The sequence below is a fragment of the Lepidochelys kempii genome, chromosome 2 (genome assembly GCF_965140285.1).
Source record: "Lepidochelys kempii isolate rLepKem1 chromosome 2, rLepKem1.hap1, whole genome shotgun sequence".
NCBI classification, from domain to species: Eukaryota; Metazoa; Chordata; order Testudines; family Cheloniidae; genus Lepidochelys; species Lepidochelys kempii.
Window position 1 is genome coordinate 189,944,654 of NC_136381.1, and position 18,039 is coordinate 189,962,692.

Genomic DNA, 18,039 nt, shown 5'->3' on the forward strand with positions numbered 1-18,039 from the left:
TAATAGGAACATAGGTGGACCTCTGGTCTCATATGCTGGGTCGCATTCCTCTCTCTCAGAGTGACGAGTACCAGATGCTTCAGAGGACATTGCAGTCTTCCCTTGGTTAGTGGCTGGTTTAAGTCCTAAAGCATGAGGGTTTATATTACTTCTCAGTAATATTATCCTACCTCATATAATTATAGATGTTCTCAATATCTATAGAAATGTCTAATCCTTTTCTGAATCCTGGTAAACTATTGGCTTCAATATTTGGTAGCAGTGAATTCCACAAGTTATTCATGCCATGTTTTGAAAAAGTATTCCTTTTAATCATCCTTACATATTTTGCCTTCAGTTTCACTAATTGTTCCCTGTTCTTCTCTTATGGGAGCAGGTAAATAGGACCATCTGATTGACCTCTCTAGGAGTCATTAATTTCTGATAATGGGTTCTTCAGACTTTCACATATAATCAACAATTAGATTAGGTCATTCTGTTCCAGGCTTCATATTGAAAAGACTGTTTTACATTGGGAAGGTTTCTACAGAACTGAAGAATCTTTTCTATAAAGGGTGTTCCAACATGAGGCTACTGCATAGGATCTGAGGCAATATTAAGGATGATGTTCCTATGTTAAAAGAATTTTGATGTGGTTCTATAATTTCTTCAGTAGTAATGATAGCCTCTGCCTCAGGCTTTTTATCAGAGGCTAGAAATGATAAGTGTTTAGATGTATGCACTTGCTGTAGTGCCATCTGAGGAAAATCTTAAGTTTTTGCTCCTTGATAGTCTACCCAGGAAGAAATAGGAAGTAGTGCAGCAAAACTAGATAGGAAACTTTACATACATCTCTCTGAGACCTTGAATGGTCCCTTAGAATATGTGTTAACAGCTTATGCTAAACTATCTGTTTGACCTTGTATTTAGCTGTGACACTCTGAGTACCTTTCCTAGACCTGAGGAAGAGTTCTGTGTAGCTCAAAAGCTTGTGTCTCACCAGCAGAAGTTGGTCTAATAAAAAATATTACCTCACCAATTTTGTCTCTCTAATATCCTGGGATAAGACACGGCTACACCACTGCATGCATACATCTCGGTAAGGAAGTTGAAAGCAAGGATCTACAACAATATAGCCTCTTCGCTGCACACTAGAATATTAGTCTTAAGTAGAAAAAAGCCTGCAGAAATGTTCTATTATTATGAGGATATTCTGTACACTGTGGGAAATGGAAGCAGAGAGAAAAAACCAGGCAACCTTTTATCAGTCTTTTCCTTCTGTTTTAGCTTATTTGAACTATGATCTTTGGAGCTTATGAAAATAGTGATGCCACAGAGCTAGGCTACATGTCCACTTCGTAAATTGAGAACTATTTTTAAGAAGCTAATTTTGCAAGACAGTGTTAATTAGGCTACAGACTTGTTTAGGAAGCACCTCTCTCCTTTCTTCCCTTACAAACCTCTTAAAAGCTAAGATCAGGTGTTTGTAAAAAAATACCTCATGTTGTATTAATTTCTTTATAAACAGTAAGAGGGTGCACAGCCCCAGTCTCTGAATCTCTCTTCTTACCAGTGACTTAAAAAGCAGCTATTTTAAGATTAGGTCACTTCCTCCTTTTTAATATAGTCTCTCTTGTTTTCATGACGGGAGAATCCATTTGGAGCTTTAAGCTGCTTTCATTTATTGTAGACATTTATGCAACACAGCTTGTCAAACGGGTTCTGAATACCATTTGAAACATGCTGATAAAGACACTTAGATTGTATACTGTTGAGTTGCATAACTGATGAAACTAGGATAAATAATGGGTCCTACAAGCATACAAAACATATACAAGTGTCTGTCTAGTTTCACCCCTTAAATATGACTTGCTTATGGGGCTCTGCCTTTTCTAAATGAACATGCAGCCCCAATGCAGTCTTAATTTTAATTTCTGTTTTCTGTCTGCATTGCTTCATAATATTTGGTGTACACAGGAAAATGCATGCATTTTAAAGCAACTTTCTCATCACGCAGGACTTCAATAAAACATCTAAGTACATTGTTTTAAAAAATCAATGTTTTTAAATGATTTGTTCTACCTCTTCGTTCTTTGTTTGATCAGCATCTTATAGTGCAGCCTATACCAACTACTGTTCAGGCTAGTCTGTATCCTTACCTTTTTTATTCACTCTGTACCAAACTGTGATACAGGTGGTGGGGAGGAGTAGCTCCCTTTGATGGACATCCAGCCAGTTAGCTGTCAAATCGCGCTTGGTGTAAAGGGTTAACAAGCCCACAGGTAAAAGAAAAGAAGTAGACACCTGACCAAAAGAGCCAATGGGAAGGTAGAACTTTTTAAAATTGGGAAAGAAACTTTCCTTTTGTCTGTTGTTCTCTGGGCGGCAGGGACAGAGCAGCAATGCTATAAGCAGGAATGCTGTGTAAGGCTTGAACAGGTACGAAAAAGTATTTTCCATACCTAGAAGAAATAATTTGGATAGGGAATGTTTAGCTCGACGCTATCAGGTTCATTTCTTATTTTGGCTTGTGGATCTCCTCTGTGCTAACCTAAGATGCTTTTATTTGCTTGTAAGCTTTAAGCTGAACCCCCAAGAAAGCTATTTTGGGTGCTTGATTTTTGGAATTGCTCTTTTAAAATCAAGCAAAAGACTAAATTCCAGATGTATTTTCTTTTTGTTTGTTTGTTTTTAAAATTTTTTACCTTTTTTAAGAACAGGATTGGATTTTTGGTGTCCTGAGAGGTTTGTGCATGTTGTTTGATTAGCTGGTAGCCACAGCTAATTTCCTTTGTTTTGTTTTTTTTCTCAACTCTTCCCCGGAAGAGGGGGGTGTGTAAAAGGGCTTGAGGGTACTCCACAAGGAGGAATTTCCAAGTGCTCCTTCCTGGGTTTAAAGGGTTTGGGTTTTTTTGCATTTCGGTGGTGGCAGTGATTACCAAGCCAAGGTCAGAGAAAAGCTGTAACCTTGGGAGTGTAATACAAGCCTGGAGTGGCAAGTATTAATTTTTAAAATCCTTGCGGGCCCCCACTTCTGCACTCGGAGTGACAGAGTGGGTATTCACCCTTGACATGGTGGTTCCATCCCTGAAGCCAAAGAACAACAGACAAAGGGAAAGTTTCTTTCCCAATTTTAAGAAGTTCTACCTTCTCATTCGCTCTTTTGGTCAGGTGCCCACTCCTTTTCTTTTACCTGTGGGTTTGTTAACGCTTTACAGGTAAAGCAAGCAGAGAACAGACCAAGAGGGATTTCACAGCTAATTGGCTGGCTGGGTGTCCATCAAAGGGAGCTACTTCCCCTCCCCATCCCCCCACCCCCCCCATATATCACACAAACTAGCACATTTCTAACAAACTTTTGGGGGTGGGATTGATAACATTTTTATGTTAGATTCCTATCACGATCCTTTCCTGAAAGCACAAGACTGAGAGTCAAAGGGTTCTATTCTCACCTCTCATGGATTCTCTTGCCCTTGCTAACATTTAGTAGTTCCTTACTCTGTGAGTAATCTTATTGAAATCAGGCTCTAAGTGAGTCATCCAGTGTTACACGGCCTTTGTGCTGTTTCCCCCTTCTTGAAAATGAGAATAATGAAACTTTATCCCCCTTTTGTAAGTGCTATGCAATCCTTGGATAAAAGGTGTTATTTTGCAAAGTACTGTGTCCAGTTTTGGGCCCCACACTACAAGAAGGATGTGGAAAAATTGGAAAACATCCAGCGGAGGGCAACAAAAATGATTAGGGGACTGGAACACATGACTTATGAGGAGAGGCTGAGGGAACTGGGATTGTTTAGTCTGAGGAAGAGAAGAATGAGGGGGGATTTGATAGTTGCTTTCAACTACCTGAAAGGGGGTTCCAAAGAGGATGGATCTAGACTGTTCTCAGTGGTAGCTGATGACAGAACAAGGAGTAATGGTCTCAAGTTGCAGTGGGGGAGGTTTAGGTTGGGTATTAGGAAAAACTTTTTCACTAGGAGGGTGGTGAAACACTGGAATGCGTTACCTAGGGAGGTGGTGGAATCTCCTTCCTTAGATATTTTTAAGGTCAGGCTTGACAAAGCCCTGGCTGGGTTGATTTAGTTGGGGATTGGTCCTGCTTTGAGCAGGGGATTGGACTAGATGACCTCCTGAGGTCCCTTCCAATCCTGATATTCTATGATTCTATGAAAGTATTATTATAGTTTGGTGGTGGTATTATACACACATTCTTTCATAAGTACTAGCACAGACATCTTATACAATGCTAGGAAAAAAGCATTTTGCCATTCAGACAAGTCTCTTATCAAATGCAGAGAAGTATAAAGAAAGATATTTTTTGAGAGTCACCTCTTGTTGAGGGAATATTGGAGAAACAGTTAAAAAATTTTCTAAAAGAAAATGGGAAGGAAAGATAATGAAAACAGTTTAATAAGCCTTCTGTAAACACTGGCGAAAGCCTGTCTTCTCCTTACAGTAACAAAATAATGTACATTCGTCCTGAAGGAGCCACACTGGTAAACACAGCATTGGCTTATTTTTGGCAAGAAACTGCACAATATTATGTAATAACACTGGGTCAGATACTTGTCCTCATTAAAGCTGCTTTACACTTTTCCAGTGATGTAAAGCAGCCTTAAATCTATTGTAACCAGCCATTTGGGGATCACCTCAGGATGGGCAATCCCTAGGTGGTGTAGCAGCTCTTGTGCCACCCACTCATCCCCCGCCACTTTCCTCCTCCTTCCCTCCCCTCCACTGCTCTCAAGTATAGACGTGTGGCCTGAGCACTGTTGTACTCAAACAGTCCCCAGCTGGAGGAGAAGCCTCGGAGGCTGAGACAATTTAAGAGCCTGGACTGGTGACCCCAAGGATTAGGGAGGACATAAAGGTGGCTGATAGCCGCCCTTTGCAGTCCCTGCTCCCTAAACTGAGCTGGGTGCTAAATAGATGATCCCAAGTAATCTGGCCCTTTGTCTTTCATTACCATGACCGTCACTATATATTGATATGACAGTATCTATATGTAATTTCTGTCATCACTATAAAACAAAGTTTAAAAGGAACGTCTCCATTCAGGAGTTTGTCCCATCTTTCTTGCAAATGAAAGCATATAAAAAAAGACTGTTTTCCTGAGTAATTGACAGGTCAGCTGAGGTTATTCTTACATTTGCTTGATAGTGGATTGTATTATACAGTTAGGATAATACATTGAAATGGTACTTAGAAAATATTCTTGATTTCCAGTAGGGTTCATTTGTCTTCATTAAAGCAACCTAACAATTTTTTAAATCTATTTTCAATTACACTGAGGTTTTTCTTGCAACATGTAATTTCCACTTCAATGGTCAATGGTATGGAACTCTGTGGTACAATTTTCTTTGTTTCTTTTTGATGTGTTGTCTTCATTCATTATAACTCAAGTCTCCCTCTTTCTGAAATCTGTCATTAAACTCAGCTGATGCTGTCCCTGGTGTACGAAGATGGCAGTCACGTCTCTGGTCCCTAGCAACCAAACTTATAGAAGCCAGGACTTCCAGCATTGTGCCCAATCCTCAGCTGTTGAACGAGAAGGAGAAGGCTGAAGCCAAAAAGATCTGGGAGCAGAAGAACCTTGTGGTCTCTGAGGTTAAAAGGAAATCTTAACTATTTTGAAAATGACTAGATAGATTACTAGTGTTGTTATATGATGCACCAGCAGTGTGCCTGACTTCTTGTGTTATCAGATCAAAAAGTTTGTCTTCAGTTATTCCATCATAAACTATTTTAGTTGGGAAATTTTCTCTGTGTAAGCCTGAGGAGAATGGGAGTCCATAATCACAAGTGACTTCACTTACCTAAAACCACATGGGGCATGACTCTTCTGTAGATAAGTGAGGTCTGGATAAGCAAGGTTCTTCATAATTTAATTTATCACAGGAATATCACCTCCACATATTGCATATAGTGTGTGTGTGTATAATAATATATATATATTATATATATAGTGATATTGTTTTGAGAGAAAGGTAATACTTAGTCATGTCACAAGTGCAGGGGACTGGACTAGATGACCTCTTGAGGCCCCTTCCAGTTCTATGATTCTATGTGTATGCATGTTGCAATTTGCGGCTGATAATTAATGTTGTTTTTTTCGAAAAAGCAAAATGCTCAGCATATGGAAATTGTAAGTAACTAATGAAAGTGAACATTTTTGTATAACTAGGTAACAAGTTACTTCACAAAAGATTACTTGTTTAATGCTGCAATCTCTCGACTGATGGGCCTCACTAACGTACTCTCAGTAAGTATGACCTCATCTAAAAGAGCTTATGCAATAACCTTTTTTTCAATCTCTGGACATACAACTGTACATCCAAAATAGGAGCATCTCGGGGCCTTTGTGTATCTTATACTATATTATAAATATTTACTACCATTATTACAACTATTGCTTTTATGGCCCCATAAACTTGCATCGTACATCAATTAAAATGAAGTGCACAGGTATACTATATATTGCCGTGAATAGCTTAAAGAGGAATCTGACTAACATTAAAACTTTTTAACTAAGTGGGTTATTTAATTTTAATATCTTCCATTCCATTTGTGGACCTATGCAGAGATACATACACACATACGTAGGAAGGATCCAAACCACCTGATTGTTTCATCATTTACATCTGTGTCCAGTAATTTCAAAGGACGCCCCTTTGAGTTCTACATTCAGTTTTGTTTTAAATTAGAAGTTAGTCTTTTTAAAGAAATTAGTTACTATAATCATTCCAATAAATAAAAAAGAAATATTGTTACTACTGGCAGGCAAAATCACAAATCCCTTTTATTCCTCTGAGATTACTTTCACCACTAGAGTTTTTGATGTTAAGAGAGCCTGGAAATTCTCTTATTTTATAAAATAACTTTAATTTGGCACTCCTAATTTGGACCATCATACTGCCGATCAGCCAAGTGGTGATAGGTCAGATATAATAACTGTTGCCTTTATTATTGTGCTATACTTGATTGAGGAATTAATTCTGTTTAATTTTACAGTGACCTACATTAGAAGTCAAATTAAACATTGATATTTTTCATCTTTGATTGCAATTATTTGTAATTAGATTTTAACTTGTGATTCTAAACCAGTTGTTGGTTAAATTACAACTCAACAAGTCCCCCTATGACATATGCAAATACTATATTGAAATAGGAAAAATCCTAGAGACTACATAGTTCATGGGATTGAAAATGTGAGGTTTTTTCTCCATATCTGAGATTCATATCACTTCAGACAAACATCCAAATACTTGAACACTACTCTAAATTCTGTGGTCAAGAAATAAGGGTGGGTATCTTTCAAGCACAAGTCTTCTTGTAACATTTCAGTACTTCCTCTTTCAATTCCAGCTGAAACCAGGAAGTGTGGATATGTGTGAAAATTAAAATTTGAGGAAAAAACCAAGTACTAAATTTAGGCAAGCCTCAGACAAAGATGAAGAATTGAGTATACATAGAAACTGAACTATCCTCATCATTGGAGATGGTTCCTCCAGCTCAGAGTGGAAGCATGCTGGCGGGGCAGAATAGGGGAAAGCTTGCACAGCTTCCACCTATGTTCTACCTTTTCTAGAGATAAATGAAAAACAGGGGAATTCAGTTTCATATTCTGTGGTCTGGCACCTTTCACAAGAACTTTATAAAGAACTATTACAAAAACAACAAAACTTGAACCACAAAAGATTTTCCTATGTTTTTCACTCCCACATTTTTTTTTAGATCTCTTTAACTCTATACCAGCTTTATCTAGACCAGGCCAGGATCCTATACTGATGAGCCCTATCTCAGTTACATTGGTTACATGCCATGCTTACATTCCTGGTCTGGCTTAATAGTGTGACAGGTTTTTTTGAGATGAATTGTGAACTTATTGGACACTGCACTTCGGGAGGTGGGTGGGAAAACACATTCCAGTACCCAGAATGCTCTTCTAGGCCCCCATCCTGCAAAGGCTTCCATATGGGCAGACCCCCTACACCCACAGGGTCCAGTCACACTGATCCTTTTCCGGGTGCAAGTTTGTAGCCATTTCATAGGAGTGCTGGTGCCTGAGCTCTGTGTAAGGGTCGTCTCTTCCCAGTGGTGCACTCTGGGAGCAAGAATTTGGAATGGTTTCCATTTTCAACCTCCATACCTTTTTTAAGCTTCTGATTCATTGTAAAATGGGACTTTTTCTGGACTTAGGCATTGATTTATGTTTTTATTATTTCATTCTCTCCATTACAAACTGCCTTTTTATTGGAACATTTATACTTACAATTCCTGTTTCTTTCTCTTCCCCTTTTCCATAGCAAGCCTCTCAACCTCTCATTCTCCACAGTGCTGAATTTGAAGATGCTTTGGCTACTCTTTGTATTATGGTTGCACCTATGGCCCCGCACATAGCCTCAGAGCTATGGAAAGGTATTTGCGTAAAATGCTTTTTATTACCCTGCAGAAAAGATAAGGTTGGGGAAATAATTTCCAAGGACGTTACGTAATAGTAACTGTAGATAAGTTTGCAAGAAGCAGCTTAAAAACAATGCACCTCCTAGGCACTTAATAGCCTGCAGATCAAGACCTCAGTCAATCACCATAACTGCCAAACACGCAACTTTCCCACCCCAGGGCGTCAGGTTAAGTAATGTCCTCATGCCTGTCATTCCCCCTCATCCATATAATTCCTACACTAACCTGAGTCTTACAGATAGATCACTCTGCACCTTTCTGCTTTCATGATTTATATCTGTGGTCACATTGTAGTTTTTCTGTGGGGGTGATGTGATGGGTGAGGAAAAGGTTACGTTTCTTTGGGTGAGCGGAAAAAGGACCTGCCACACTCAGAGGGCTTGTACAGGCTGTCATGGAGGAAAAAGCTGATAGCTGGGCCTGGGGAAGGAAACAGATCTTTTAAAAGAAGGGTTTGTACTATAGGAGTAGTCCCTACTCCCTGCGATGAGTTTGGGCTAAGAGGGCCCCTGTCTACGGGGCTGTGCGCCAAGCAGCATGGAGGGTTGTGGATTCATAGTACTACTATTGTAGCATACCCTGGACAACTAGGGACACGTTGATGTGAGTTAATTCCTTTAGGGGCTTGAGATAAAACCTTGCTTAAGACTTACATTGGCTGAACTCCTACGTTGGCCAAACCTTTACAACCCTGCTAGGGTTGCCATCAGTAGGGTGAGGGATGTACATACCAAAATTCAGAAGTCAGCAGCAATCGTGTCAATGATTTGTTGATAGAAATGCCAAGATATATGTGAGAAAATGGGAATATATTCCCTTTCGAAGTTGGCCATGATGGACTGTGTTACTTTAGGCATAGCATTTTATGAAGCAACATTCAGAAGCAAAGATCTTCATGCTGTAGTTGTTTGACTCAGCAGAGCTACTACAGTAGAGCCTCAAGAGTTAAGAACAGCTCGGGAATGGAGGTTGTTCATAACTCAGAAATGTTCGTAACTCTGAACAAAATGTTATGGTGGTTCTTTCAAAAGTTTACAACTGAACATTGACTTAATACAGTTTTGAAACTTCGCTATGCAGAAGAAAAATGCTGCTTTTAACCATCTTAATTTAAATGAAACAAACACAGAAATAATTTCCTTACGTTGTCAAATCTTTTTTTAAAACTTTGTCTTTATATTTTTAGTAGTGTACATTTAACACAGTACTGTACTGTATTTGCTTTTTTCTTTTTCTTTTTTGGTCTCTGCTGCTGCCTGATTACGTACTTCCGGTTCCAAATGAGGTGTGTGATTGGTCAATCTGTAACTCTGGTGTTCATAACTCTGACGTGCTACTGTAAATAGCTTATTTTTCAGAGCCACGTATAGCATTGTAATACTAACTGCCAGAGAAAAGGATTCTTGAGGAGAAATATTAATTTTAGTTGATGATTTACAGGCAATAGATACTGAACTATTTGTTTATGTGGAAGTTTTCCCTTGCCTGTAAACCATCAACCAAAATTCATTTTTCTCTTTGTTTGCACAGAAATTACTATAATTGCCAAAATCTGATCTTCCAACTGTTTGGAGTTTTTATTATCTCTGCATACAGTGCCTAGCATAATGAGGGCAGGAACACTAACTGAGGCCTCTAGGCACTGCTGAAATACAAATAATATTAATGAATAGAGAATTATGAAATACGTTTGGTAAAATGACAAAAACTGCCAACATGTCTTGGCTCAGATCTCTCTCTGATCGAACATAGGACCTGAGCCTGCAAAATACGGAGTGCCCTCAGTTCTCATTTAAAATCATTAGGAGTTGTGGATGCTCAGCATTTTTCAGGATCTGGCCTATATATGATAGGAGAATACAGAGCAAGAACACTAATTAATGGACTTGTGGTCTCTTCTCTTGCTACATATATTTGAGGTTGCAGTTGTGTTGTCCAGAGACTCCACCTCATGCACAAATGAAGTTAGCCTACAACTACACAGACAGTTTGTTTAGATTGCTAAACTCAGAAGCGTATGGACTGAACATGAGAAGCTTTCTGTATCATCCTGATCATCATTACACTCTATAGTTAAGCTATTTTATCACAAGAGAGATCAAGTGTGTGTTACTATTGTCTGCTTTATATAGTATATAAATTGTGTTACTTGGAGAGGATCCAACATTTGTCGTTACTCAATCAAGACATCTATGAAAAGTATCCATCTAGAGCCAAGTTATTCAACAACAGGGAAGCAGGTTAATGTTCTCAAACATATGAGTCTGCATTCCTGATCTTCTAAACCTTAGTCATCAGCAATTTAGGCATGTTCTTCAATCCCATTGTATACGAGGTAGGGGAGTTAAATTCTTCGATTATTTCAAGAACTGTAGCTTTAAGATTTTAAAGATAATCACACTGTGTCACTTGTATATCAGCATAATTTGTAAAGTTATAAGTTATTTGTTTTGACTGTACCTTTTACCTGATATCTATACACCTTATCATTACAGTTATAATCATACCTACTGGAAAAGAAGTGTTTAATAAGATTTTGGATTTGACAGTTAAACCAATCTTTTCACTGTTTTTAAAAAGATAGAAAACATTAATATTAAGATTTTTAAATTCTCCACTTAATCTCTGCCTGTGCTTCAGTTCTCCATCTGCAAAATAGGGGTAATTCTCTCTGTGCCTTGGTTTCACATCTATAAAATAGGGATGATAGTATTTCCTTTCTCCACTCTTCATCTCCTGTATTTTGCTTGTATTCTCTTCAAGGCATGGTCTGTGTCTCTTACTTTGTGTTTGTACAGTTCCTACCATAGTTGAGCCCCAACCTTAGTTGGAGGTGCTATCGTAATACAAATAGTAATAAAGCTATATATTTGCTATCTAAATTTTGGCCCTAAAATATCTGATACAGTCCCTTTAATTTACTTTTTGTTCCTTTCAGTAATGAATTTAAGAAAAATTTTCTTTCTAAAGATAGACAAGTCTTAATAATTAAATAGATATTTTTCCTGTTGGCTAAGAACAACATTGAACAGGAAAACAGATTCTTCTGTTTACACTGCATCATGTTACACTCCTTTATTTGAACTATCCTTGAGAAGAAAGGATTTTGTTAATAGTATATTGTAACTGGGGAGTGTTTATTGGGTAATATACCTAGCATTTAATGCATTACAGCCTTTAAAAAAGGGAGAGAGCACAGTTGGGGTGTTTTGCATAGTACTTTGCAGTGTAAATAAGCCACCTTCTAGGCTGTATTACATTTTAGTAGTATAATCTCATTAATCTTTTCAGCTGCTTCTCATCACTGACTGTGGGTAAGCTTGGCAAAATCCTTTTTTAATATATAATTTCAACAGATATTGATTATTTTTAAGCTTTTTTTTCTATTTTTATGTATTTAAATGTTCACAGTTGCAGGAAGTTATGGGGGTCAGACAATAATTATTTAATGACAGTTGACATTGAGATTCAAAACATTAAAGCCTTATAAAGTTATAACTTTATTGTCAATATCAGACTTCAAAATATACAAAGAAAATATCCCTATATCAATAATCCTCTAATAATTTCTCTAGCAGCATTTTTCTCTCTTTAGTATTTCAGTAGCACCAAGACTCCCCAGTCAGGGCCCCATTGTGCTTGGCACTGTATACACACATCATGAAAAGACAGTCCGTGCCCCCAAATCTCTTACAATCTAAGTACATGACAAAAGACAACAGGAAAAAACAACAAACCGGCAGGGAGAGCACAAGCTAACATGGAAGCTGTTGTGAATAGTGTGATGAGACATCAACTAGCTATTATCAAGGGTTTTTTAGGCATCACCTCAAAGATGATTAATAATTTAGCTTTTAGTCCACCACCTTCCGGTTCTTATGGTCCAATGACAAAGCACTCAAAATCAGCACTCTGGGTTTGATGCCACAGGATCCTTCTGGTGTAATATTTAACCTTGTATTGTAACCCTTCTTTTTTATAGATTATAATGCACAAGAAAGGAACATTTTTTGTAAAATAGAATCAAAACCCAATAATTTCTGCACTTCAGTGACTGAAAACTGCTTCATTGTTGGTTTATATGTGACCATTTTGTTTATATATTTCAAGCAGAACTTTGGATAAGCAGAGAAATCTAGGCCTGAGCAGTACATTTTTCCAGTGTGAGTATAGGGAAAGGCTGTTTGAATGCTGTCTGATAAATGTATTACCTTTCAGCAGTTGAACAATAATAACTGAGTAGTTACGGTACTTCGATATTTTTGTATCTTACTTTTTTGGGAAGTGGCCCTTTCTCCAGCTTAGGGCAGGAACTGTTTCCAGTGTCTTTGTGTCAGCTTAATTCTGTTACACAGTATACACTATGCTATAGTTTAACCAAAAAAAACCCCAAACCAACAACAATTAATGTAGCCCCTCAGTGTGGGAAGAGTTCATCAGGCTGACATACATTTTGGCAGCCTGTGAACACTAACAGGATGAGGAAATCTATTTCCTTCCTGAAACCTTGTATCTGAGGAGTATACGTGCACCACTGCTAAATTTGAGACTCTTTTTGTGTGTTTGTGCTTACCCAGTATTTTCTCATCCAGGCAAGGATGTGGAGCTGCTTGTTTTTAGAAGTTTCATTTGTGCTAGACCTACTTCTGTCATGAAATGGTGAAAGTGCCATGTGATATGTGTTAAACAAGCATGGTCACTTCATCAGTTTTTCATGATTTATTGAAATTGAGCATAATTACTGGTATGTATGATGTGATAATTGTCTTGGCAACAAATTGAGTCATTACAATCGTCTCATTCCTGAAATCCTGATTCAGTTTTCACTCAGTCCTTGCTCAGGGAACACCTCCACTGGCTGATGACAGAGTTTTACCTGAAGAATAAGGGCTAAGTAAAAGTTACATTAAAGTTTCTAAAAGGACTGGTAATTTTGCTTTGTCCTTGCACAAACCACATACTTACCATTGATATATTTGGTCTTCATCATCTGACCTATGCTCCTTTTAGAGCTTTCTCACCAGATTTTGACCCTTTATAAATGCCCTAGAAGAGTCTCACAGAAGTACAGGACACAGTTCCATCCTACGCAGAGAGAATGGAGTGGAGTTGTCGTGCTACAGCAGAGGATTCCTGAGTCATTTATCCTGTGCAGGAAAGAATGACTCAGGATGGCCTAGGACAATGCACCTTACAAGCTAGGTCAATAATAGTAACTGCGCAAAACTAGTTTAGGTGCAGTGTGTGAAATGTTTTTTGTTTAGCAGTGCACTTGTATTTTCATGGCTCACAAAACCCGAAGGCCTTTGAGTGCATTTTCAAAGTCCCCACAAAAATCGAAAAGCAGAAATCCCAATAAGCAACATGGCCAAATATCAAAAGAATCCTGATCCAGTATAAAAATCCCTTGCCAGCAGTTTCTTGTCAGACCAAGAATAATAAATCTGTATGAATTGAGAAGGAAAAAACATGGTCAGTCTTGTTCAGAAGGATGCAGTTGGAGTAAGCTAAATGGGAGAACATTCCAAAACTCTGGCTCTAGTTTCTAGGCCTACATCCCATAAAGTTGTTTGGTGTTCATGGGTTCCTGCTGTGAGACATACAAAATGATCCCCGATGGGATTGTATTCAGCTAAGTGTAAGTTTAGCCTTGGAATACTCACTTGTGTGGTACTAGTAACATTGCACAGCTTTGCCTAGCTGTTTGGAAACAACTATGGTAGTATTGACTTAATTGCTCTGCTGTTGCAAAGCATAGCACATGTGTTCTGCAGACATGTACCTCCTGTACTGCCAAGTGTGCATCCTGAGATTCCTCTGGTTTGATTTTATTTAATGGGAATATACCAAGAGCAAAGTAGAGTGATGACAATACACTTGGAATTGATTGCAGAGGCAAATAGGATAATAATAAAACATGAAAATCTGCTAAATATTGTAAATGGCTGTACAGAGCTGCTTGAGAATGCTTCATTTGTCTGTGTGAGGGTACTTTTACTCAATGCAGATTCTCATTGTTTTGTCTCTGCCAAACCCAGAGATTGCTAAAATAACCCTTGAATAATAAATACTTGCATCACATTTATATCTGATCACTCTGCGCTGCCCCTTTCTAATATTTCCATATCTCTGCCTAAAACCCCTTGCCTTAAACTCTGGTCACATCCACTTCAAATCCCTCTAGTGGCTTCCTCTCACCTCCCTTGTCACATTCAGTCACCCCTCTTCCTTGCCTTCACAGCGCTACCATCTGCCTACCGGTCTGTGCAAACTTCTTTTGACTCCTCCCTCTCCCCCATCCCACACTCCATGCCTCCTTGCCCTCTTTGCCCTTATGTGTACTAGAAACATTTGTACTCATATTCCAGCACAAGGGCAGCTGTAGCACTGCTGGAAAAGTACAGGTACCATTTTTTCTAGCGTAGTTGCATCCATTGTTTCATTCTACCATGCTTGTCTCTATGCCTTCTTTCATGTGTCCTTTAAGCTTGGGTCCACCATGCTAATGTGATCTGTGAGCTGCCTTGCTTCCCCCTCCCTTTTTAGCCCTTCCTCAAAACAAATTTTCCATGTGGGCAATAATCTTTATTTTTCTACACCAAAACCAGTATTTTATGGGAAGTGATATTCTTATTACATTCTCATGACTCTTACACTACTAATCAAAGCATTCACATGATCTTGCTGCTTTAAACCATGTCCTCCCCTCCCCATAAACCACTCTTTCACACTCACCAGTGTTTGTTTCTGCCTTTTACAATGTTGTGTTTTAACTTGAACCCTGTTCCTGTAATTAGAGCTGCAGGGCTGGACCCTTGTGCCTCCATGGCTCTGTATGAGGTAAGAGTGCATACCACCCAGGCGGATCCAGAGGCAGGATCAGGGCGTTGGGCATCCCTTAGGCAGGGATGTTGCCCTTTACCAGCCTATAAAGATCTATGCACATTTATGGCCCTACGTAAATAATTATGAAATAGAAGGACATTTGGGATTTAGGAACTTCTCCTGCAGTAGACTGCATAGCCAACAGAACAAGACAGGCTGTGAAAATATAAGCAAAATACATGTTTCTTTGTAATGTGTATTTCATCAGGTAACTTCTCCACCTATGAGAACCCAACATAAGCAAGACCAAAGATAAGTGTTAAAATTAATAATTTCAAAAGATAAGTCTGCTAGAAATGCCAAATGATTGGTTCAAATCATATTTTTTAATATAGTACAGCAGAATGAGTTATTTCAAAAGGAGGCTGGATAGCTGTCTGTCTTGGGTGGTTTAGACACAACAAATCCTGCATCATGGCAGGGGGTTACACTAGATGACCCTTGCAGTCCCTCTTAACCCTATGATTTTGCATTTCTATTTTTGATGGCTAGTTTTTAAAAATGTACAAGCAATTCCAGATTGTGACGATGAAAGCTCCATTCTTATTTGTTTTGTTCTGAAATTATATAACAAATTATGATTCTTGCATTTTCTGTGTTCTGGAGCTTACAGAATGTGAGTTAAGACAGGAAACCAACCAGGCAAGGTAAGTGAAACCTTCATTTTAGTTTCCTGTCTAACTGCATTTTCTGAAACCAGCCCTATTGATTTTTTTCACATTTTTTTAAAATATAGACGAGCTCGATCTTTCTAACTGGTGACATATCTTGTAGTGAAAGGATCTATTTAAAAAGTGACACTTTTTTTGCGGTGTTAATATTCTGTATCTGCTGAAGAATCTTTTCCTTTTTGCTTATTTTATGAGGACTGACAGCCTCCACAGGGTTTATGGGTGACCCAGTTTCTGCCTCTTTAGGTCTTGTCTCAGATCTTTAGAAGGTGTTTTTTGCAATAGTATGAAGAAGCCATTTAAACAGGAAAATAAGGAGTGGCCTGGCCTGTATGCATGTTTTTCTGCAAAGCATGTGATCATTTGGAAAGAAGTGAGCTCATCTCTACATGCAAAAGCCAAAAAGAGATGAATCTGTAGCAGCTATTTTCTTTAAAGTCAATGAGAAAATGAATCATCACCATGAAGATTTCTACTGTTTGATTTCTTTAGTTTTGCTTTCTTGGTTTCAGTACTCCTGTTACATAAAAATCCATTCTTATTTTGCCCCCAATAAAGTATTTACTTAACAAGATTGGAGCCTCCATTGTCACACTTAGGAAATGCTTGCATGTTCTTGCTTGCAATCAGAAATAACTCCCACCAATCCAAGCACCTTCTGAGTCATTAAGGAAATAGCTAGAGTATTTGTGTCACTTAGAGAAATGGTTTGTCTGCAACATTTTTCTGATAGACTTTAATTTGGGGAGAGTTAAACTCCCACTCTCCCTTCATTTGCTCTTATTCAGTACATTTGCCCTTACCTAATCACTATGATAAATGTATTCATTATGCATGGAATACCGTGGATTCTATCTTTGTCTCTGTGAAGTTTTTTTTTAATTGCTTCATAAAGCTGATTCTGAACAAATCTCATGGGGCAATGCATCTTAAGACTATTGTTTTTCCTTACTCTATTGTTTGAGTCACTGAAGAGACATACATGTCTTTGACCTCTTTTTCACCTTGAGTTTGTAACTGTATGTTGACAAGATATGCGCATTTTCAACTACACATCTGATCAGTTGCTATGGATTTGCAATTCTGACTGGAATTTTAGTTTAAGAAAACATTTAGAATTTTGTTATCTCATTGAAATACATGATGTATTTTTAATCTGAAAATTCCTTGATTTTATAAGAAACATAAATAATTACAATGGCAACTGGAAGCATCAGTTTCATGTTCAAATATTTTTGTAGATGTTCAAGTTCACTGAAATCGGTGTTTTTATGTCATCCTGCAACAGGAGTAAACTAAATCATTGTATTTCCATATTAAAGTGTTCATTCCATGCAAGAGTGATTTCAGTACTGTTTCCTTCTATCTATTGATGACTTACACTGAAGAGCTGGAATTGGTTGCCTTGTATTTTGTGAGAGAGTGAAGTCTATCTGATAAAAAGGGAAGCATTTGTAGAAAGTTAACCTGTAGCAGTAGACAAAATAAAAATGTAACACATTTCAGAGAGTGTGAAAGAGTGCTATAATGTTTATACTTAAATTCTGTCTCAAAACACTTTACAGAAATCTATACATAGCCTTGCAAATAATGGTATACAACATTTTACAGATTGGGAAACAGAGCCACAGTGAGGGTTAGTGATTTAAATGTGAAAGTATCGTATTGAATATGGTGTGAGATTGAGATTAAGCAATGATTTAAACAAAAGCTAGTTGCAGTTGTGAAGAGTGCAGAGAATTGACTGACTATAAATAGGGCTCTACCAAATTCAGGGTCCATTATGGTCAATTTCACGGCCACAGGATTTGAAAATTTATAGATTTCACGTTTTCAGATGTTTAAATCTGAAATTTTACGTTGTTGTAACCCTGGGGATCCTGACCCAAAAGGGGATAGTGCAGGGATCACAAACCTGTTGTGGGAGGCTCACGGGATTGCCAGCCTCACTTCTGTGCTGCCTGCAGAGCTGGACTCTGAAAGCAGCAACCACAGAGCTTCCTGAAAGTGCAGGAGGTTCCCAGAGGTGGAGCTGGGTCTA

At 38.2% G+C, this 18,039-nt stretch overlaps 1 protein-coding gene across 4 annotated transcripts in view; it reads left to right on the forward strand.

Moving 5' to 3' along the window:
- Positions 1 to 18,039, forward strand: part of LARS2 (leucyl-tRNA synthetase 2, mitochondrial) — a 110,533-nt gene that overhangs the window by 86,124 nt on the left and 6,370 nt on the right. For all 4 annotated transcript variants that reach the window (XM_078851730.1, XM_073333148.2, XM_073333149.2 and 1 more), the window contains 3 exons: positions 5,417 to 5,586; positions 6,164 to 6,241; positions 8,286 to 8,397. In XM_078851730.1, the coding sequence (XP_078707856.1) occupies positions 5,417 to 5,586; positions 6,164 to 6,241; positions 8,286 to 8,397 (360 nt within the window). The remainder of the gene's footprint in view (positions 1 to 5,416; positions 5,587 to 6,163; positions 6,242 to 8,285; positions 8,398 to 18,039) is intronic.